Below are 24,349 nucleotides of genomic sequence, written 5' to 3'. Positions count from 1 at the left end.
ACTCCTGCTCAGGGGTCTTGTGTTGCACAAGGGTGGTCATCCTCTCTATGTTTCTGCATATGAAATATGTGATGTTCATCATGCGTACCCGGGTGAAATGCATGAGCAACCTGATGTGATAAGCATATAACCGGGAGAAACGGCCTTCACAACTGAAATACTTCATAATTAACTTCATTAGAGGGGCATATTCATCTTTAAGATATCGGAAGGGAAACACCCTCTTAAGCTGCCTCAAGAAACCAGGTTTAACATATGGCTCATAATGCTGTCGATCAACTTTTTGTCTCTTGTTCCATGGCTCTCCAATATTAGGCATGCGAGTAGCTAATGAGATAGAGTCCGGTGTAAGTGTGAAAGTAACACCGGCCAAAATAACTTGAGCACCATGTAAATGTAGAACAAATAGGCGAGCCAACTCATGGTGAAATTGAACATTTGCAACCTTTTCACAGAACTCATAACATGACTGAAATCGAAAACAAGAGACAGCAAGAGGGCAGGCCTGCAATTCTGTGAGGGTAGTCGGTTCTTCTCTAACATGTCTGCCACTTTTATGAGGCCTCTGGGGTGCATGTTCTTCCGTGGGTGAGTCACTTTGAGTTTCCACCTCATAGTCGGATGAATGATCAGATGACATAATTGATGCTATGAAAACTGCTTGGAGAAATGAATGCTGGTCGCAAGACTGTGTTGGACTGCTGTTGTAATATGGTTGAAATCTGTCACCAAGGGAGCAATGTAACAAGGGACTGTTAGGGAGGGAAAATATGAAGGGATTAGGAGTATTAGGATAGATTTTATTTAGGGAAATGTAGGAGGGTTTGGGAACTTTGCATAGGGTAGGGTTTGGGGTTTTACATTGGGCAATGGGTGAAAGGGAATTGGGGATAAGGGTTTAGTAATTTTAGGGGATAGGGAACAATGACATTCAAAGGGATATGGTATAAGGAAAAAGGGAATGAAGGAAAAAGGGACAGATGGGATGGAAGGGGAACCTTGGTAACAAAATGATGAATTTGCAACCCTTAACAGCAATTGACATAAGGATTTTTAGAGGTAGGGTTTGGAAATTTTGTTTCAAACATTTGGAACCATAAACCACCATCACACAACACACAAAAATGGATGAACCACCGAGATGTCGACCCTACCTGGCACGTCCAAGCAATTCAATGGTGATTTGGAGGAATTTCGGGCGTTTTTTGGGTGTTAGACTGTATGCGTTGCGCCGCCTGTTCTATGTGCCGCGCGCTACCGGTGCACTATGCCCATTCAAAATTGCACTGGAGGATCGCGCCCAATGCATCTTCACTGGCCCAGTGCGCCGCGCCACCTACTGTATGTGCCGCGCCTGTCAAGACACCTCCAACTTTACCCAAAACGTGCGCTGGCTCACCCAATTCACTTTGAAATGCTTCTCTCCGACCTTGGCATTTAAAATGACCTTGATCCTTATGAGAAAATCTATATAATGACATGAAGACAAGGTTTTGATTTTTGTTTCTTCAAAACCCACTTTTGCAATGTTTTGTTTTGGCACTTTTTCCACAATTTAATGCAACTCTGTATTTCACATTTCCTTTTTGGATTTTTGACTAAAATGATGAAATTTTTGGCAATTTTTTGCAGGGGTAGCTGACATGGAATTTGGAAAAGGATGATTAGAATCTACTTTTGAAGTACTTCATGGTGGAGAACTTTACATATTTATCATAAACATTAATTTGACGATTTCCTCTTCAAAACAGAGTTTTGAAGAGGAATCACCCTTGAGCATTATGGATGATGAAAATCTGGAGATGAAACTTGTTCAACCTCCCTCTGGCCTGCTGGCATTATTGGGTACTTTGAAGACACGACTTATGAAACCCTAGACCTATGACTGACATGATTTTTTTGCCCATCAAAAGACCAAATATTGACTATCATTTAATGAACTTTGATGAACAGACCTGAGCCAGCAGGTACAAATCATGAGGGGTAATGACTGACAAGACCCTTCCGTCAGATCATGTCATGCCCCTAGCAGAATGCAGCTGAGTGAATGGAGAGAGACACCTAAAAATGAAATGCAAAAAGAGTTTTGATCTGCAACGGAGGACTGACAAGATCGACTCTAACAGGAACCTCTAGCGAACATAATTGTGCAATTACATCTCATTGTTCCTTATTTAGAATATTTTTCATACTGTTAGAGATGATTATCTTTCCCGGTTTCCCTGCAATACCCATTAATTAAAATTCCTTTCCTTTCGCACAAAATTTCATGAAAAGTTCTTGAAAATTAAAAGCTATTGTACCCAAGGATTGTAGCCATTAGACTCCTAGTACAACATCAACACCACCCATTGGAATGGAAAGCATTGGGCTATTCAATACATATTCTCCCATGGATAGCTTGATATTATGGCACATTCCAGAGCAATTTATGGTTCCTCCACTTGCATCCATCACTAGACAGGTGCTGGATATAGGAAGCAACTCAATTCCTTTGCTATCTTACAATGAATAAAATTATGTGTACTTGTCGAATCAATCAACACTATTACCTTTTTCTTCTTGATATGTCCTTCTATCTTGATAGTTTTAGGAGTGGTAATTCTAGGCAATGCATTACAAGATATGGTTGGAATCATTTCTTCTTTATATAGGGTTTGTTCATGGAGTATATCCTCTTCTTTTAACATTTATTTTTCCTTTTCTTCCTCCTCTTCACAATCTATGTAGAATAATTTCCTCTCGGCACACTTATGACCTTTAGTGTATTTGCTATCACAACAGTAACAAAGCCCTTTTTCTCTTTTTTCTTCCAATTTTTTTGGTGTCAACCTTGTATTTTGTGGAAGGCTAGGGGAAACAACACTTCCATATTTATAATTATGAGCGGTAGGCTTCCTGGTTGCCATAATTTTGCTTTCCATTTTTTTTGCTAACCCGAATGCCTTCTCTAATGAATCAGGTTCCCAAAGGCGAACCTCATGTTGGATATTATCCTTTAAAGTCCCTATAAACACATCAATCCTATGCTCCTCTGGAATATCTTTTACCCTTATGTTCGATCTTTGGAAGTCCTCAATGTGCTCCATCATTGAACCCTTTTGTTTGAGATTTATCAATTGGCTAAAAAAGGTGTTTCTTTTTGTATCCTCATAATGTGCTATCATTTCTTCCACAAAAAGTGCCCAAGTGACAATTTGTTTACAAGATGAAAGCCATATATACCATACAAACTGGTGTGGTTCCAAATATAAAGTTTCAATATGTACGTTTTGTGTGTTTTGCACATTATGGAGATCGAAAAATTGCAACATCTATAGTACCCATGTTCTGGGATCCTTGCCATCAAACTTTCTCATATCAATTTTTGGAACATGGTGGGTCTTCAATCCAACATTAGAGTCTATGAAATCATGATTAACATCTCCTTTGTTCTCATCATGAGTTTCCTTTACTACCCTTTCACCGTTAGTGACCATTTCTTGTGGCAACGTTTTCAAATTTATCTTCAATTCTTCCATCTTATCGTCCTTGCCATTCATCTTAGTGTCCATGCCATCCATCTTAGCTTCCATGCCATCCATCTTAACTTCCATATTAAATTTCATGTCATTCATATTAACTTCCACGCCATTCATCTTGGCTTCATTTACCTTTAGTGAGAGTGAAATTTGTTGTACTTGGTCTTGTAATTTTGAAATATCATGTTGCATTTCTTCCTCTTCATCACGAGTCATGCTAGAGATTTCAGGTTGCTTACTAGGTGTTTCCATTTCCTTTCTTCAAGGCATTAATTAATACTAATAATTCTTCACTATTCCATTTGAATTCCTTCAAACTAATTTTTCAAACCAATCTTATGCAAAATTTAAAAAAAACTACACACTTTTTTTCACTTTGTAAGAGCTTGATATTTAATCTATTGTATATCTATAAATGCGGATCTCTAATGTCTGAAATCTTGTCCTGTGGTAGCCCTTTGAGTCCTCCTTCTAACCCCACAAGTCTGATCAAGATTGGATTCTCCAAGGAAGAGTTATGCCAAATCTCCCACGGCGACCTGATTATAAACTAGTTCAGTAGAGCAAACTTGTACGACTTTCCACATCTCACCGTTTCAACCTTAGTACCTAAAACTGATACAAAGAAAACTACAGGTCATCTTATTTCTCAAACTTCTGACGAAATTTCAATCCGATGCTCAAAACAAAAGTTATGACGATTTTCCCCAGGTCACCTGTTTGGAATATAATTTGGGAGTCTGCAAAAACCCTCACTTCCTTAGATCATATCTCCGAAAATATAGTGAGACAAGATCTGAAATTCATAACCAAAGTTTAGAACGATTTTTTTTCAAATGGGTTGTTTTTGTAGCTTCTGAAACGTGGCAGAAAGAATGTTATAGAGAAAATTCCACGATGACCTGTTTGGAGTAACGAAACCCTAGAATCCAAAGCTCTCATACCAAATGTTAGGAAACCAGCTCACAAAAAGAGAGAAAAGATAGATCAATGCCTTAGAATTCAACCTTTTTGAGGGGGAAACCTCCTTTACATTACACGAATTAACAATTCTTAGATGATACAAATGACTAAACCTCCCTTCTATATATAGGAGTCTAAGGGGTCACAATATAATCAAGTCGACATAACAATAATAACATAAGGGCAGAAAAACACCAATAGTGGTTTTCTATGGGGCATACTAATAACAATATGGGGAAAATAGGGGCACAATAATAACAATAAGGGATACAATGACAATAGTAATGGGGGAATCACTAGTATTATAGGGGCCTAACAGGCACTGGATTTTACATGAGCAAATCAAAAGATTTCATTGGAGGCTTATTCTTCGGGTTCTATTTACCAAAGCCCTTAAGGGTTTAGATGCTTAGATTAGAGAATTTCATTGATGTAAAGTGGACTGACTATTCTTTGGGTGTGGACTGAGATTATTGAGAGAAATTTGAATTTGCTGAGTAGTCCATGTCTGAGCAAGAGAATTGATATGGATTTGTTCTGTTCCTTCTGAGCTTCATGCCCTCCCCTCCGTTTAATATCGTCAACGTTCTTTCATATCGTAATGTGCAAATACTAGTTTAATGTTCAGCCATATATCCTATACATCCTATTAGACAATTTTTCTCCATGTATCAAATACTTATAAGACAATGTTTTAACCAATCACAAAATTTGATGTGTTTTATTTTTCCTCATATTAAGGCAAGAGGAAATGTCTAGCTTAAAACTTAGGAAATGAGAAATATATGTGTAATAAAGATATCATAGTGTAATAATGCCAAATTTCAAAGATAATATTAGCTCAAAATATTAAATGTTTGGCCATAACCCATAATCCATTGCAGAGGTTTTTCAAGTGCATTTCCATATGGCTTCAACAACTTTGTCATCCTTATGACATGCAACATATTATGCACTCATATATATGGTCTACTACTTTTAGTTTTTTAATTTATCTACCCTTGTTCTCATGTGAAAGTAACAAATAAGAACGTAATTAGTATGTTAAAGGAAAGAAAGCACAAAATCTTATGCATTACTTCTCAAATAACAAAGTAATTAGTGTATATATATATATATATATATATATATATATATATATATATATATATATATATATATATATATATATATATATATATATATATATATATATATAAAATGTTAATGGAAAGAAAGCACAAAATCTTAAGCATTACTTCTCAATCTTTTAGAAAACACAAAGTAAGCTCTTTTTTTTAATATTTGATATAATTGCCTTAAAAAAACTATCTACTATGAAAAATCCAATCTTTATTTTAACTATAACAATTTATGAAAAAACCTCAATTTAACTACAATAATTTATTAGAGGATTGCATTATAAAGTATTGCATGACATTCATGAATTTGAGTAGTGCCTTATTAGTCTATGTCTCACCAGGGACTACATCATTCTCCTCACAGTCAAGTTGCATTGATTATGCATTATTTGACTGTGTTTTTACATTTTTAACTAAAGCTTCAGGAAAATGTTTAATATTTCTATTTTTGCATAAATTCAAAAATGATTATTGAATTTTCAGTAAATGATATTTCTAATTTTTTATTCAATTAGGAATCTCTAATGGGACATAATTCCCCTGGTGGAGATTGTTTTTTGTTTTTGTTTTTTTTGCAATACTTGACAATTCATTTTAGAATTTTAATATAAACAATTTTGTGAATGGTCATTGCGTTGGTGAGTGCTTTGATACTGTCACTATTATATTAGTGCTCTGCTCAATGATGTGAGAATCAGCGATTGTTTTGTTAGTTCTATGTTAAATTATGCAAGAATTGATGTAGTTGTAGGTTCTTTGCAAAGCATCGGGAGTAGGGGTGACGGGGGAGGAGGGTGGGGGTGAGCATTGAACAAATGTCAAATTAATATTATTATGTGCAGGAGAGTTCGGATTCTTTGCATAGTGAGTGTTGTGATACTAATGAACGATGTGGTAATTTGATACAATTATGTTGTGCAAAAGAGTATACGTGGGAGAACATGGGTCTTTTGCATTGTGTTACGAACGTGCGAAGGATTTGTATTTTTTAATTATTATTTAAGAGCCTTTTTTCCAAGTAAATAAATAGTTGTAGGAATGTGGTTCTTTGAAGTTAGTTATTGATGCGGTTTTAGAGAACTATTATGTTAATGCTCTTTTCAATGATGTGAGAATTCATGTAGTTGCAGGTTAGTTTCATAGCTCTCATGGGGTTGAGGGTTAGGGCTGAAAAAATGTCGAACTAATATCATTATGTTTTCTTGTGCATAGTACAAATTATGTGTGGGAGAGATGAGGTACTTTTCATAATGAGTATTGGGGTTGTTGTGCGAATTACAAAGCATGTGTTGGAGATTCAAGGTCTTTTACATAGATGGGGTTATTAAAAAACTCTAATTTCAATTCCCGTGAAGAATAAGTGTTGTGAGGAAAAACGAATGTGCAGAAAGCTTTGTCTATTTTCATTATTATTCGGCAACATTTTTCAGATGTAAGGAAGTAGTTGTAACAACCTGGTTGTGTGAAGCTAACTTCTTAGAGGTATCATGTGTGGAGTTTAGAATGTTAATTACGGGCGTTATTGAGTGTGGAAGTAGATGTGCAGATGAAGTTGTGCGAAGGTTGTTGTGTGTGTAGATGTTATGCTAAAGGTTTTTTCAAATTTTAAGTTGTGCAGAGGTTGTTGTGCACGTTCGGATGTTATGCGACAATTTTGTGCAAAGTTTACTAAGATAAAAAAATATACAAATATTTTTTTAATTACTATTTAGGGGCATATTTCGCAACCTGTGCTAAGTAAAAACATGCTTTATTGATTGCTTACTAGGAAAGTACGTATTGCTACATTTCTACTTCCCTACATCCATCCCTGTCACATGTTCCACGCATTGTCTATTCGCACAAGAAATGCTCTATTTTTGCATATTACATTTGTGTTATGTTGAAAGTGTATGAAAATCATGTTTCTAGATTTGATGTTTTTGTGCTTATGTGTTTTTCTTAATGCATGAGAAGAAGTGTACTCGGTGAGTTGAATGTTGATATGATGTAATTATCTGCAACTTGGTTTTCTAATAATCAGAGGACAGACATCGATACGTTGAACAATATGGATGGAAGTTTTATCTTTGTAGTGCGTTTCAAACACAAAATAGTTGTAGGTGCAGATTTCTAGGGAAAGGAAACTGCAAATATTTGAAATTGCTAGTATACTAATGGGAAAAAATATTTGAAGTGATTAAAAAAACAATGTGACATGTAGAGTTTTCTCTTTGCAAATTGTGTTTGGAAACTTGGAGTATTGTCGAGTTTTTGTTGCCTTAGATAAACAATTATTGGTGGGATACAAAAACAATACAATACTGAAAGCTTCTATACCTATTTCCTATTCACTTTTGGCAATGGCATAAGTTTTTGGTTCATCTAGATTTTCTTTATAATACTCTACAGTATTCTATAAACTTTGGTTTCTTACTCGTAAATCAAATTTGGTTCAATTTTTGAAAGTAGTAGGGAGTAGTTGTGAAGTCGATTCGTCGTGTAAGGTAGTTTTGCTTTTTTTGTGGTAATATTGATAGTTTTACGAGTTTTTGAATTTGAGTAAATATATTATCTTTGTAATTTAAAAAAAAAAATTAATTTAAAATTAAATGTGTCTATCAAGAATAAGGTTTGTAGTATTTGGTTTGATTTTACAAAGTAGTAGGACCATCTTTCAAGTCGAGTTGTCAAAGAGAGTAGATGAATATCGGTTAAAAATTCACTTGGAGAGTTATTATTCACAAAATCATGAATTCTAATAGCTATAACCCAGACTTCCCAAAATTTTTGCAGGATTTTAGAAAAAAACATGGCAGAATTTCCACTATTTTCGAGGCAAATGTGTGGTATCTTTAGACTAGTGTATGTGGATAACAAAATTCTCTACAGGATTTGGTGGGAAAATTTGGAAGAAATCGAATGTTGAAAGTGTTTGAATCTTTTTTTTCTTCTAAATCTTCACGATTTTTACCACAATCTTAAAAAAAAAACTAGTTAAGTGTGATATTATCAGTCATTTTTCGGGTCTTCGGAATTGTCTGGAAAAGAAAAAAGCAAGTATGGGCACATTGATGAAAAAATATGGCTGTGAATTTTTCTATTTTCAACTTACAATTGTCAATTTTCATCATCTTGGGTGTAAATTAGATATGTTAATAAAACAACACAGCGAAGAAAAGGCATTAAAAAAAATAAAAAATAAAATAACACAAACAAACAAAACGATTTGTAGTGATTTTTGGTGCTCTTGCCAAATTTTCCAATGGAGTTTTTGATGGTGCCAAAACCATTTCCACTATTAGGAAAAATGATCGGGTGAAACGGTAATTTTTGGTCGTGTATACAAACTTACTAGTTATTGCAAATTTCTATTTATAGGGAGTGTATATCAATGATCTTGAAACGAGAGAAAAGTGCATAGTAAATGCACAATATGATTTTGGAATTTCGAAATATTTTCCCATTACTATATATAAAACTTGGTTTTTCTATCTTTATTTTCTATTTACTTAAAGTGTTCTCTATAACGGTTTTGTACACAATTAATGGTAACAGTCATTGTTTGTGGAGAAAATGGGGAATTATATACTTAAATGGTATTTGAATACCTTATGCATTGACAAAATTTTTTTTTCCTCCATTGGAAATGAATAATGGGCAGCATGCGAGGGAAAGAGGTCATTTTTAGTGATACGGTTAAATCAGTTATTGAGCTCGATGATAGCTTTGACTGGTCAAGAAATTATGACCGATATGTGAATGTTTCAACAAAAGAAAAAAACATATGACAATATTTGGAGCACCGGATTGGAGAATGTTAGGTGTGTTTTAGAGGTATTTAATCTCAAAGAAATTGTTTATCTCTTTGAAGATAATTTTGATTTTAGAAAGAGGGAAATTAAGCTAGGAGCGATAAAGGTTTCTCTAAATCCCAATGTATTCGTATTGTTATTCAAGTTACTAGAACTGAACAAGCATTTAGAATTATTCATTGTGGATAGTCACTTGGAGGTAGAAGGACGTGTAATTGACATTGCACGAGAATTTATTTCTATAAGTTTTGAGGTTCCTCCATATCTTTCTCTTGTATATATTTCTTTGTTTATGAAATCATTTAGGTATTTATGTTGCCTGCTTTCAAGTTTACATGGGCTAAAAAGTACATTACATATTCAAAAATGCATTTTCTATGTGGTTTATGAGACATACACAGATAATTGTATGTTCAATTGGGATTCTATCATTTTGAATCAATTAGATTTTTAGTTACATAGATTACCAAAGAATAATGGGCTCTTTATGACTCTTCTTGTGTGAAGGCATGTGTTTGACAGGTTGCCCTGTAATCCTATATTCAAGTTTCCCGAGGAACAAATGCAGTTATGGTATCCTATATTGCAGAAGCTTGAAGCTTCCTTAAATTTTTTCTAAATCTAGGATGTGTTTGTGAGACAAGTGTATAACCTGGTAACTGGACAAGAGCCTCCTAGAATATCTGCAGAGGCTGAGGATTTCTTACTTCGTAATGGAGAATTTGAGGAAAGAGAAATGAATATTATTTGAATTTATTGTTTTGAAGATAGGCCATTTATTTCAGTAATATTTGTTCTAAATGGCTATTTTGTTGTTGAATTCCGTAGGAAATATCATCATTAGCTATCTATATATCTATATATCTATCTATATATATATCTATATATATATATATATATATATATATATATATATATTTCTTTTCCATTTATTGTTGGAAAAGTGATGGTGAAGAATATGGCTCACACTCTCATTGTTGCAAAGTATTTGGATTCTTTTAACTTAAGTGAAGATGAAGGTATTAAAGGCTTTGATAAAGGAAGAATTTTCACATATCACCTTCAGTTTGTGAGATACGAGAACTTGTTTCCAAGAAATAAAGAGCAGGGTGAGTAAAGTCACAATGTTGACCAAAAAAAACCTGCAGATGTTCGGCAAGTTACTGAAAAGGAGATCATCGTGACTATAGAAATACCTAAGAAACAAGGCACAAACCATGTGGGGAAACCTCAATATTGCACACACAATATGGGTACGATTTCATCTACTAGCAAAAAAGGAAAGATAAGTACTAGAAGCAGAAAATGGGTTGCCGATAGGCTCTTAGCTGACGGTTGTAAAGGGTGTCCTCATATACTTACTCCGCAAAGAATGCATATTGTTGAATAATTTAGATACAAGAATGCGCCTGAAGTAGAGAGTATTAAGGAAAATATGGAAATGGATGTTTATGGCATTGTACTACCTGATTAGGTTAGCGCTTCTTTTCAAGAAAATCAAAGAATAATGGACTAAATTACTGAAGAGGACATTAGTTTCAATGAAAGTTCTGTCTCATTACAGAATGCAAATTAGGACAGGGGTAGGAAGAGATTGAAGATTCAAAGAATACAACTTTATGACATAAAGGTTGTTGATGAGACAAAATTGAATGTTGATATGTCTTTGGCAGCAATGCCCGGGTTGATGAAATTGCACCAATTTACTGGTGAAGTGCTTGTGGATTCTGTTGGTCAACAACAAGTAGAGCACCAAAAGATTAAGGCAAAAATAAAAGAGGTAGAAAATGTTTTGAGCGTGGGTCCTTTGCTCAAGACACCATTGGTTAATCCTGGTGGATCTAATAGGTTTGAGAAACCTGTCAATATTCTGTTTGTAGTGACATCATATATCATTAATAATATATCTAAAATATTGCAGATCATTGAATTTTCATGGCATGTTACTTTTGATCTTCAGAATTTAAAGTAGAGAACAAGATCTTTTATCGAATTGGTCAAGAGTGAGCTAGAGGGAGACATGGAATTTGTGGACAGTGACCTATTAAATTTTGGTTAGAATCTTTATTCACTGTTCGAGTTTTCTCGCATTGGGTTTTTCCAGGGAATTTTGTCCAAAAATAACTGTGTCCTATGCCTTTTTATTTTCCTTTCTCAGTTTCGATGTTTCAAAATCATATTTAATTTGGTGTACGTTGATTCGGTAATTTAGTTCAATGTTTCAAGAAGAAACCTGAAATAAGCTTGTAATATAATTTACAATCTAGGAGAAGTAGATTCAACTGGTTGCAATAGGAATTTTCACATGGTATCAGAGTTGTTGATGTGAAACATGAAGATCATATCTAGCACTGAAGCAAGGACTAACTTGGTGCAATAAGAAACAGTTTGAATCCCCTGAGGGATTGCACAGTTCTAGCTAGGAGGGCTATATTTTCGTGGGTGTCTCTCTTTAAGTGAGCCGACAGAGAGGTAAAACTTCTAGATCGAAAAATTTCCAAGTAAGAGGGAGCTACATAGAGCCACACAGAGCTAGAGGGACACAGTTTCTGCAAGCTGAGTGCATGGTAGAAAATCCGTCAGAAGGAAGAAGTAAATCGCATAGTGAGGGAATTCTTCCTTAGTGATTTCTTGTCAAGGAAATCAATATTTCTCATTTAGTGAGCAACAGAGGAGTAGAAGCTTACTAACTCCATCACGGATTGTGTAAGGCAGACTCGGAGCTATGCAGTACGGAGAAAGAGGGAGTTGCTCGATAATTTTCAGAGGATATGGAAACCAGCGGCTTGAGGGATCAGGACAGGCTAGATGGGGCTTCCAATTATGCCATATGGAAGGCTAGAATGAGTTTACTTCTAATTGATCATGCCCTCAAGGCATATGTTGATAATGTGGTAGTTGTCCCGACGGATGCAGATGCTCTAAAGAGGTACAAAGTTGAGATGGCTAAGGCGAAGAGGATGATCCTGGATGGAGTCAAGGATCACATGTTGTGCCACGTTTCTAGCGAAGGGACGCCTAAGGATATGTGGGATGCCTTGGCCACATTGTATCAAGGATCTTCCGAGCAGTGGAAGATGTACTTAGAGTAGAAGTTGAGATCTCCTCAGATGCAGAAGGGAGAATGTGTGGATCTGTTCCTCACGAAACTGAAGGAAATTCATCATGAGTTGTCAACTGCGGGACATACACCTTAGGATTTAGAGTTAGTGAGACTGGCTCTCAATTCCATCTCAGATGAGTGGCAAATCTTTTTCCAGAGTATCCTGGGAAGAGAAGCATTGCCAAACTAGGATGAGATGTGGGCAGCTCTGAAACAAGAAGAGATTAGGAGATACCTGCTCAAGGTCAAACTTGACAGGAGCAGTAGTAGCAGTAGCAGTAGCAGTAGCAACCATCTTCCACTCCATCCACCTTAGCCATCCTTTGTTTTCACCATCACCTTCACTAGTTTTTCATCATTTTTCATAGAAATCCTTCGAAGCACATTGAGCGAATCCAACCATCTATTATCTTCGATATCGACTTCTGAGTGATCCTAAACCTTCTCCCACTCAATTCCACCCATCACACACCCTTCCTAGGCCTCCCCTGACCTCCAACACCTCACATTTTGCTCTCGGCTCTATCTTGTAGGTTCACTGTAATTTCTATAGGATCATGCTATAGGTTTCTACCGCATCCTATAGGTTTTCCTGATATGGCATGTTTTAAGGCTGAATTGATGGAAAACCTCTAGGAAGTCACCAAAAGCCTCCCAGGGGTCCTCCACACCATCTAACAATTTCATAACCCTTCCCCAACCATCCCCAAACATCCTAAATTCACCTGCAACATCCACAAAAGTAATTAGTTTGCATACTTGATTTTGCATAAAAAGACAAAAAAGAAAAAATAGATTTAGTTCAGTCTCTTTACTTGCACATTAGTGTTGTTTGATGCTTCTTACTTCTACAACTTAGACAGTAGCATTTGTTTCATGTTGATCCAACATTTCTGCCTAGCATAGCTTCTTAAATGGTTAATTAGGGAATGGTGTGATTTAGCATTACATGTCGACCTTCTCCATTATTGTAGTAGAGTAACTCTCCCTTACAATAGATTTACCTTTCTTCCATTAAAGAATCAAGCTTCTTCTGACTCCATAGAAGTCTGGATTGGAACCCCAATGGTCTCTCGCCAGCTGAACAATGACAACAGGCGGAACCATCAGTTTTACTTGTACATACAACACTATCACCTTAAAGTTTGGACGAACCCCGGGTTGATAAGTAAAGCTGGTATCCTAGGAGCTACAGCATCCTTGCTGCAATACTGGCACTCATCAAAGTCTCGATACATTTACACAATTTCCCATATATAAATTAATCTATAAATAATACTAATTTGTTACAAATTTAAATTCACATATATTTTTTAAGTACATATGTACATATGTCCAAATATAAAAAGATTAGTAAAAATTTAAATTGTAATATAATATTTTATAACAAATATATTATAGAATAGATGTATATGTACAATTAACTTTAAAAAAAATTCTATTAATTAATGTGTAAATAATTTTCATTTCTTAAAGAAAATAGATTCACATATTTTTTTAAATGCATAGGTTTGGAGTAAATAAGTTACAAAATTTTAAATTATATTATGATATTTAATAATGAATAAATAATATTACAAAGGTATATGTACAACTAAATTTTTTAAATATATAGGTTTAGAATAAACAAGTTACAAAATTTTAAATTATAATATCATATTTAATAATGAATAAATAATATTATACAATCAGTTACAAAATTTTAAATTAAAATATGATATTTAATAATGAATAAATAATATTATAGATGTATATGTACAACTAAATTTTTCATAGATGAAAATAAAATTTTTATTTATAGAGATGCTAGTAAAAATATTTATCGAAAAGAATTGAATTTGTTTTTGAATTATTAATGTTTATAGACATATGTATTGATAACTTATGATATTAATCTATAATATTATAATAAAGTCTTTTTATATATAAAAATGTTTATATTAAAATGAGAATAAATCTTTATGTTTTAGTCTAACAATTGTTTTTGCCTTGAAAATCATGAAAATGCTGGTCATATTTTAATAAAATATAGCAGGATTTTTTTAAATCTAAGTTATAGTTGTCAAAATTCAATATTTTGGGTGGGCTAGAGGTTTTTGATGGTGTTGAATCTATTTCCACCATCAAAAACATGATTCAAACAATACTGCAATTCCTCTCACATAGTAACAATTCCAATCTTTATAATTAAAAAATTTGGTATATTTTTTAATATATATGTTTATTTTATATATTAATTTTTTTTTATGGTTTAATAATTTAAAATAAAACTATAATTTAGTAAATTTAATATATATATATATATATAATTATAATTTTAACAATTTGACACATTTTAATACTTATTATAAATTAGTATTTATATTCTAAATTAATGTTTATAAGAACTTATAGTAATATATTTTAAATTGGCTAGAAAACATATATCTTCATCTATTTAATCTAATGTCATTATCTGGTTTTTAGTAGTGAACCACATAATGGTTTGAAACTAATATAATTATAGTTTATCTATGTAATTTTCACCCAAAAATCTCTCTAACATTCATAATAGCAGAAGCTTGAATTCCTAAAAAATTTTACCCCAGAAACTTAAAAATGCATTTTGTATCTTGTTTCTCAATGTGAGAAATGCTATCAACAACTTAGTCTGCCCATTTCTGCGTTTTGTATATTACTACCAATTTATCATTGTCCAATTTCTCTATATGAGAACTGCTATCAACAACCTCGTCTGCCAATTTCCACCTTTTGTATTTTAATGCCCATGTATCATAGTCCAATTTCTCCATGTGAGAAATGCTAGCAACGACCTCGTCTGCCAGTTTCTCCACGTGAAAAATGGCGGTATCTACAACCTTTGTCGTATTCGAATGACGAAGGGCATTGAAAGACAAATTTTCATTCTCCAATTTCTCCTTTTGGGAAATGGAATCGAATCTACAACCTTTGTCGTTTCCGAAGGCAATTCGATCCCAATCACCTTTAAATGTAAATCTCACATAACAACGAGAAGTACGCAACTCAATCATCCAGCATTTTCTGCAGATTAACTAGATCTAAAGGTAAAGATATGTGTGTCTTTTCGATGGCAATTCTATCCCAATCACTTTTAAATGTAAATCTCACATAATACGAGAAGTATGCAACTCAATCATCCATCATTTTCTGCAGATTAAGTAGATCTAAAGGTCTGTCTTTTTGTGTACGATCCAAATTTTATTCATCCTTGTTGGAATCCAGAGGCACAACAAACAAAATAAACACACAGCAGAATATCAAGCACATAAACACAAGAGTTTAACGTGGTTCACCCAACCAATCTGGGCTACGTCCACCAAACATAGGCATCAGGAATTTATTAATCAAATTGTAGATTACATACTGAAAACCTCATAAAACTCTCACCCTCTCAGCAAACCATCCGAATGATTGCATGTTATATAGCATAGAGAATCTAACAGCCTCATTAACTCCCTCACATCAAATATAGGAGGCATTAACTCCCTCCCAACAACCTGGAGCTAATCTAGAAACTGAATTTCTATTGTTGTCATCAGCTGAGATTTTTCCTATTTTGCTCCAAACAGAAAATCTCAACAATCTCCACCTTGACAACAATTCGCCTGATGCCCTGTTATTATTATTTTATTTTTTCTGCAAGCCAAGAGAAGCCAAACACCAGCGTAGCTTCTCCAACAAAACTGGTTTCGTGAACATGTCTGCACAGTTCTCCTTTGTATGCACCTTTTCAAGAGAGACTCCCCTTTCAGTGATAACCTGTCTTACAAAATGGTACTTAATTGGAATATGCTTTGATTTACTATGATAGGCCGGATTCTTAGCCAAATGTATTGCACTTTGACTATCACAAAGTAACCTGATGTTGTACTGTAACCTACCAAACTCACCAAGCAAACCTTTCAACCAAACCGCCTCTTTGCAAGCATGAGAAGCAGCAATGTATTCTGCTTCAGTAGTGGATAAAGCAACAATATTCTGTAGCTTTGACATCCAGCTTATAGCTCCACCTGCAAGAGTAAAGACGTACCCTGAAGTTGATCTTCTCTTATCCAAATCACCTGCAAAATCGGAATCAACATATCTGCAAACAAATTCACTACTCTTATTGTAAGAAATACAATAACTACTTGTGCCTCTCAAGTACTGAAGCACCCATTTCACTGCTGACCAGTGTTCTTTACCCGGATTTGCCATGTACCTGCTGACAACCCCAACTGCATGTGAAATATCTGGTCGAGTACAAACCATCGCATACATTAAACACCCTACTACATTGGCATATGGAATTCGAGACATATAATCATTTTCTTCATCTGTATTAGGACATAAACTCGAAGAAAGCTTAAAATGGGAAGCTAAAGGGACTGACACAGGCTTCACATTATTCATACCAAACCTCAAAAGTATTTTCTCAACATACTTCTGTTGTGATAGCCACAGCTTACCATTGCTCCTGTCTCTGAAAATCTCCATGCCCAAAATCTGTCTTGCTGCTCCTAGATCTTTCATATCAAACGTCCTTGCCATCTGAGTCTTCAACCTGTTGATTTCTTCAATGCTTTTGCTTGCTAAAAGCATATCATCAACATACAACACTAAGATAATGAACATGCCATTATTTAACTGTTTAAAGTAAACACAATGATCATATTCACTTCTTACATATTTCTGACTCAACATGAAAGAATCAAACTTCTTATACCACTGCCGAGGCGACTGCTTCAGGCCATATAATGACTTCTTGAGCCTGCAGACAAATTTCTCATTGCGATGCTGAACAAACCCTTCCGGTTGTTCCATATATATTTCCTCATCTAAGTCTCCATGTAGAAATGCAGTCTTAACATCTAATTGCTGCAACTCTAAATCAAACAAAGCCACTAATGCTAACACAATTCTAATTGAAACAATTTTAACCACTGGTGAAAATATCTCATGAAAGTCTATGCCAGCTTTCTGAGAAAACCCTTTTGCAACCAGCCTCGCTTTGTACATGTCTTCTGTATCATTCACACCCCGTTTCACCTTGAACACCCACTTGCATCCAACAGTTTTCCTGCCTTTAGGAAGTTCAACCAGATCCCATGTTCCATTCTTACCTAAGGCCATCATTTCTTCCTTCATGGCTGCTTTCCATTTGTCACTATTTCAACCTTCTACAGCTTCCTGATAACACAAAGGTTCATCATCATTAGCGATCAAAGCAACTGAAGTAACATGATCATCATACCTTCTTGGAGGACGTTTGATCCTTGTAGACCTCCTTAAGAATGTTTCTGGTGCTTCCACAATTGGCTGTCTATCATCTGTAGGAACTTCTTCATGATCGCCATCTGAGACCTGTTCATGACCTCCATCTGAAGCATGTTCAAAATCTGATTCTGAAACCTGTTCATGACTAGAATCTGAACTATGGTCGTTATGACTATCATTAGAAACGCTGTCAAACTGAATATGCTGGAAATCAGATACATCATCCTGTTTCAATCTACTATTTACATCTAACTGTACAAGAGAGGATTCATCAAACTTTACATCTCTGTTGATGATGATTTTGTGGGTAGTAGGATCCCACAATCTATATCCCTTTGTTCCATCACCATACCCAACAAAGACATACTTTTTCGATTTCAGATCTAATTTAGTTCGCTGATGTTTAGGCACTAGAGCATATGCATCACAACCAAACACTCTGAGTTTAGAATAGTCACAAGGGTGTCCTTTCCATACCTCTTGCGGAATCTTGCAGCCTATTGCCGTTGATGGAGATCGGTTTATCACATAACAAGCTGTTGCCACTGCTTCCGTCCACAACTCCTTTTGCAACCCGGCGTTACTCAGCATACACCTTGCTCTCTCTAGAAGAGTCTTGTTCATGCGTTCAGCAACTCCATTTTGCTGAGGAGTATAAACCGTGGTCTTATGCCTCTCGATCCCTGCATCCTTGCAATAGCTATCAAACTCCTTGGAAGTAAACTCACCACCATTGTCAGTTCTTAAACACTTTATTGTTCTACCAGTGCTGTTTTCTACCAATGCTCTAAACTGCTTGAAAACTGAAAAAACATCAGACTTTCTCTTCAACATGTAGACCCAGACCTTCCTAGAAAAGTCATCAATGAATGATACAAAATATGACGAGCCACCATATGACGCTGTAGGAGCTGGACCCCAAACATCTGAATGGATATAATCAAGTATGCTTTTACTAGTATGTTTGCCTATTTTAAACTTTTGTTTACTTTGTTTACCAAACAGACAATGTTTACAGAAATCCAATTTTCCAGATCTTAGATTAGGAAGTAACTTTCGGTCAGCCAAAATTTTCAATCCTCTTTCACTCATATGCCCCAATCTTTGATGCCATAAGTGAATGGAACTATTGTCATGTTCAGACACAGACACATGATCTGACCTAGTTCTACCTTCTAACTGAAATAGATTTCCTACTTTCTTAGCTTTCATAACTAGTAAGATGCCTTTGTAAATTTTCATTACTCCACCTTGAATTACAGTTTTATATCCATTTGAATCAAGTGCTCCTAATGAAATCAATTTTTTCCTTAAATCTCGTACATGCCTCACATCAGTTAACATTTTGGTTGTGCCATCAAACATTTGTAGTTGTGCACTTCCTATTCCAACAATACTGCACGTGACATCATTACCCATGTACACGACTCCATCATCAACTGATCTATATGTTTTAAACCAATCTATGTATACACATGTGGTTAGATGCCCCGGAATCTAACAACCAATGTTGATCATGTTTTGAAACATTAACAGACAATACCTCATCACTCATACCTGAACCAGATACTGAACCTGTATCTGTGGTGTTGGCTTCCTTCTTTTCTGTCGAAGAGCCTTCTTTAGCAGCCTGCTTTCGCTTCCAGCAATCCTTTTTCAGATGTCCAGCCTTGCCACAATGCCAGCACTTCACCTTTGGCTTCTTTCCTTTGGACTTTGAGTGAGAGTCGCTATGCTTTCCCCCGGAGTGTCTCTCTCTTGAGCGACCTCTCGCCATCATTACCTCTGATGTAGAGGTGTCTGCATTCGACCTCTTCCTCGTCTCCTCAGCCAACAAAGCTCCAACAACATCGTCAAACTCAAGGATTTCTGATGTACTAAAGCTTATGGAAGTAACAAAGTGATCCCAGGATTCAGGCAAAGAACATAATAGAGTTATTGCCTTATCCTCTGAATCAAATTTCACATCTAGACTGTCTAATTGCACCAGTAAGGTATTAAAAACATTCAGGTGATCAGCAATTGAGGTACCTTCTTTCATCCGCAAACCGTAAAGCTGTCGTTTCAGGAGAATCCGATTTGTCAAAGATTTCGTCATATATAGCTTCTCAAGCTTCGAACACAAGCCTGCGGCAGTTTTCTCTGACACAATGTTGAACAGAACATCGTTCGCCAGACATAACCGAATTGCGCTCAGAGCTCTATCGTCCATCTCATCCCATTCATCCTCCGTCATGGAAGGAGGCCTTTTGTTTTTCCCCAACAGTGCTTTCACCACACCTTGTTGAACCAGCAGATCGTGCATCTTTACCTTCCAGATCTCAAAATTATTCTTGCCATTAAATTTCTCAATTTCAAACCGGGCACTTTGAGTTTTCGCCATTTTGTATCAAAAAACACAATAATCTCCAATACCAACGTTTAAATACCAGCAATTTAAAAAACCAAACTGCCTATGCCTCAAAAAAATATCTTCCGTTTGCACTTCACACAAAAAATTTCTGCCTATGCCTTTGTTTTGACACAACAAAAAAACTGCCTTATTACAGTATATAAAGACCTCCGCCAAAAACAAATTTTTTTTGTTTTATTAACTTTTGTTTCAAGTATTTTGATGGATGTCCTGGAAATGTCGTGGGAGTATGGTATTGAAAACTCTGGTTCCCAAAATATATACCCCAATATATTTTAACACCCCACCATTATTTGATTTAAATCATAACTCTGTTCACCATTCGAAACCATAACCTTACGAAGCGTTCCACTTCATAACCATGAGTTTTAAGTGTCTTGCGTTTTACATTTCACGCAAATTGCGAGGCATTTTTTGTCATACTACATATCCAACCTACATATCATTTGGATCCGTAGGTTCCCTGATTAACTGCATGTAAATACTGAGTGGAGGATGGCCTTTTTAATTGCTATTACCAAAATGTTCCTTGACACGACAGTCTCAGGTTTAAAAGAAAAACAGGCTCCACGCAACAGAGATTACAGCGCAATCAGATAGCGCACCAGCAGATAGCACACCATCAATGTTATAGACTACGCCCAGCGATTTAAAAAACATACGCACCAGCAATTTTATAAAACACCAGCAGTTTAAAACAGGCTCCACGCAGTTCAAATATGCAAAGTAACATACCGGTCAACAGCGTGCTCAATGCGTGCTCCCACAGCGTGCTCAACAGCGTGCTCAATGGAGATCCACGCAACAGCTCTTCACGTTACAGCTCCGGCAACAGCTCTTCACGCCGAACTTCACCAGGTATCTCTCCACGCAGTTTTTGATCAGCTCCAGCAACCAACTCCGCGCTCCACCTCCAAACCAACTCCGTGCTCCAGCAGTGCCGCTCCTCCAACGAGCTCTGATACCAATTGTTGGAATCCAGAGGCACAGCAAACAAAATAAACACACAGCAGAATATCAAGCACATAAACACAAGAGTTTAACGTGGTTCACCCAACCAATCTGGGCTACGTCCACCAAACATAGGCATCAGGAATTTATTAATCAAATTGGAGATTACATACTGAAAACCTCATAAAACTCTCACCCTCTCAGCAAACCATCCGAATGATTGCCTGCTATATAGCATAGAGAATCGAACAGCCTCATTAACTCCCTCACATCAAATATAGGAGGCATTAACTCCCTCCCAACAACCTGGAGCTAATCTAGAAACTGAATTTCTATTGTTGTCATCCGCTGAGATTTTTCCTATTTTGCTCCAAACAGAAAATCTCAACAATCCTTTTCTTCGTATGTTATATGCTCTGCAGGAATTTATAATCAGTTGGTTGTTGCAAGGAAGTTCGTTTTTCCAACATCATTTCACGGTATAATAGAGTGCATCATGTAGGTGAAAGCAGTGTGTTATTCTATTGACTTAAAAGTTCTACATATCTTAAATTTCTGTACTTTTGTTGCTGTAGACGCAGGAGCCAATAAATATAACAACTACATGGCTTACAGTTTTATGGTAGCTAGCTTCCATGGCCTACATTCTAACAATGTTGCATTTCTTCAAAAGGTGGAAAAACCTATCAAACTCAGTTTGTCAAACCAACAGTGAGGACAGCCATCTCTGGCTGCTATCCGCAAATGTCAGTTGACACATCACTGTTATCAAGGAAAACCACGCCACCTGAAATAACCCGCTGGTGGTCCGTAAGGGAAACAATGTTGCATTTCAAGAACGTAATCTAAAGAGAATTTGCATTCCATCGAAAAAATTCCATAGAGTTTCGACCCCATCTGGGTTTTCTAATGGCGGCAATTTCAAGAAAGAATTAGTGTCATGGATACATCTGTCATCATCATCCAACTCGTCGAACAGAATTGTAGGGCCGGCTAATCTGCCTGAAGAAAGGAATAAGATCGTTGAGTTTGATTTCAATAAGTACATGCGTTCAAAGGCAAAGGCAGTGAATGAAGCATTGGATAAGGCTATCCCACTTGGTTATCCAGAGAAACTATATGAACCCATGAAGTATTCCCTTCTAGCAGGAGGGAAGCGGGTTCGTCCTGTTCTGTGCATTGCAGCGTGTGAGCTTGTGGGAGGGACCGAAGAGCTAGCCATGCCAACTGCATGTTCAATGGAGATGATAAACACAATGTCGGTGACTCTTGATGACTTGCCTTGCATGGACAACGATAATTTACGGCGAGGTAAACCTACAAACCATCTGGTCTTCGGCGAAGACACTGCTATTCTCGCAGCGGATGCACTTTTCTCATTTGCATTTGAGCACATTGTTGTCTCCACAAGCAAAACTGTGGGGAGTGATCGGATTTTGAGGATAGTATCTGATTTATCTAGAACGACAGGCGCTCAAGGGATGATGGGTGGCCAAATTGTTGATATTGCGTGTGAGCAAAACACATCTGTTGACCTTGGGACTCTGGAATGGATTCATATTCACAAGGCTGGGGTGCTCTTGGAGTGCTCGGCTGTGTGTGGGGCGATCATAGGCGGCGCCACGGAGGATGATATTGAAAGAATTAGAAGGTTTAGCCGTTGCGTGGGGCTTCTGTTTCAGGTTGTGGATGACATACTCGATGTCACAAAATCATCGGAAGAATTGGGGAAGACTGCAGGAAAGGATTTGGTTAGTGATAAGGCCACTTATCCCAAGCTGATGGGTTTGGAGAAAGCAGAGGACTTAACCGTTGAGTTGTTGAGTAGAGCTAAGCACGAGCTATCTTGCTTCGATCCAACAAAAGCTGCGCCTTTATTGGGTTTTGCAGATTACATTGCATTCAGGCAGTACTGAAAAACCAGTAAAAGTATTGTATGGTATGTGGTTGTGCTTTGTCTTATATTTCTTCCTGTGATTTGTTTTTACGTATGTCGTACCTTCACAAATTATATTTTATTTATAGCTCCGGCTTTCTGTGAATCGTCCAAATTGATAAATGAACAGAGATACACAATGGCACCATATTTATGAATCTAATTAGTTGAAACTATATGATTAAACAGAAATAAAATTATTAACAAGAGATACATTAGTGTAATTACCTCACACATGGGTGATTTCCACTTCCTAAATTTGAACTCTACGTAAATTGCTCGAAACTATAAGTTCAGTCACTAAAATAATTATTTCTAGCAACCCTTTTAATTACAACGAGGGTGGCTATGTGGGGATGTCCTGTAGGTTGGCTATGTGGGGGTGGCCTTATCCTCTGGGCCAGTGGGTGAGTCTGTCATTCGTCCGTCCGTGGGACCCACCCGAGAATCCCCCGTTACCAGTTGGACGTGATCCGTAGGTAGATCTCCTGTGCCCTAGTGGTTGGGTCATCGAGTACCTAAAGGTCCTTATCAGTCGAGCCCCCTCTCCTCTCCTCTCCCTTGGGGTCGAGTACCTAAAGGTCCTTATCAGTCGATTTGTCTATGTATTTAATAGGTTTACCCTATCTAAGCTTTTGTCTATGAAAGTCAAATACATCTCTTGTCAATGGATTTGTGAACATGTAATCTAATTGTTCTTTCCATATACATATTTCTAAATGCATTTTTCTATTCTTTACAAGCTCTCCATTGAAGTGATATTTCATATCAATATGTTTGTTGTTCTAATGAAAAGCACTATCCTTTGACAAGGATACTGTTATGTTGTTGTCACAATACATTGTAGTTCGTCCATCTTATTCTTATTATAAATCACCGAATACATTGCATAACCAAACTATTTGACACACTAGTGTTGTTATTACTACATACTTTGCTTCCACGGATGATATTGCCACAATGGGCTAATTCTTGTATTCCGATGAAATCATACCTGCACCAATATGAAAAACATATCATGAAGTCCTCTTCCTATCATCCATGCAATCTGCAAATTCACTGTCAGTGTATCCAGCTAAAAGATCACTACTAGTGCTAGAGTAGAATATGTCAAATCGTGTTGTTCCAACAACGTACCTTAAAAGAAAATTATAGTGCTTGCAAATGTGAGTCTTTTGAAGAAACCGTGAACTTGGAAATCAAACTAATTACATACATAATATTTTTTTTAGAGATACATAAAACTACCAACCAATCCCTTCAATAGAGT

General features: G+C 36.2%; 1 protein-coding gene across 1 annotated transcript; it reads left to right on the top strand.

Moving 5' to 3' along the window:
- The first annotated feature begins 21,747 nt into the window (after positions 1–21,747).
- LOC149177211 (geranylgeranyl pyrophosphate synthase 7, chloroplastic-like) lies at positions 21,748–23,059 on the top strand. The gene is made up of 2 exons (XM_089421691.1): positions 21,748–21,806; positions 21,973–23,059. The coding sequence occupies exons 1-2, from the start codon at positions 21,748–21,750 to the stop codon at positions 23,057–23,059; spliced, it is 1,146 nt and encodes a 381-aa protein (XP_089277817.1).
- Positions 23,060–24,349: the final 1,290 nt, after the last annotated feature.

The sequence above is a fragment of the Pinus tabuliformis genome, chromosome 4_1 (assembly GCF_031772625.1).
Source record: "Pinus tabuliformis cultivar Carrire ecotype Pingquan chromosome 4_1, CPIR1, whole genome shotgun sequence".
In the NCBI taxonomy this organism is placed as follows: domain Eukaryota; kingdom Viridiplantae; phylum Streptophyta; class Pinopsida; order Pinales; family Pinaceae; genus Pinus; species Pinus tabuliformis.
The sequence above is the reverse complement of the archived record's forward strand: the minus strand, read 5'-3'. Positions and strand labels throughout refer to the sequence as shown.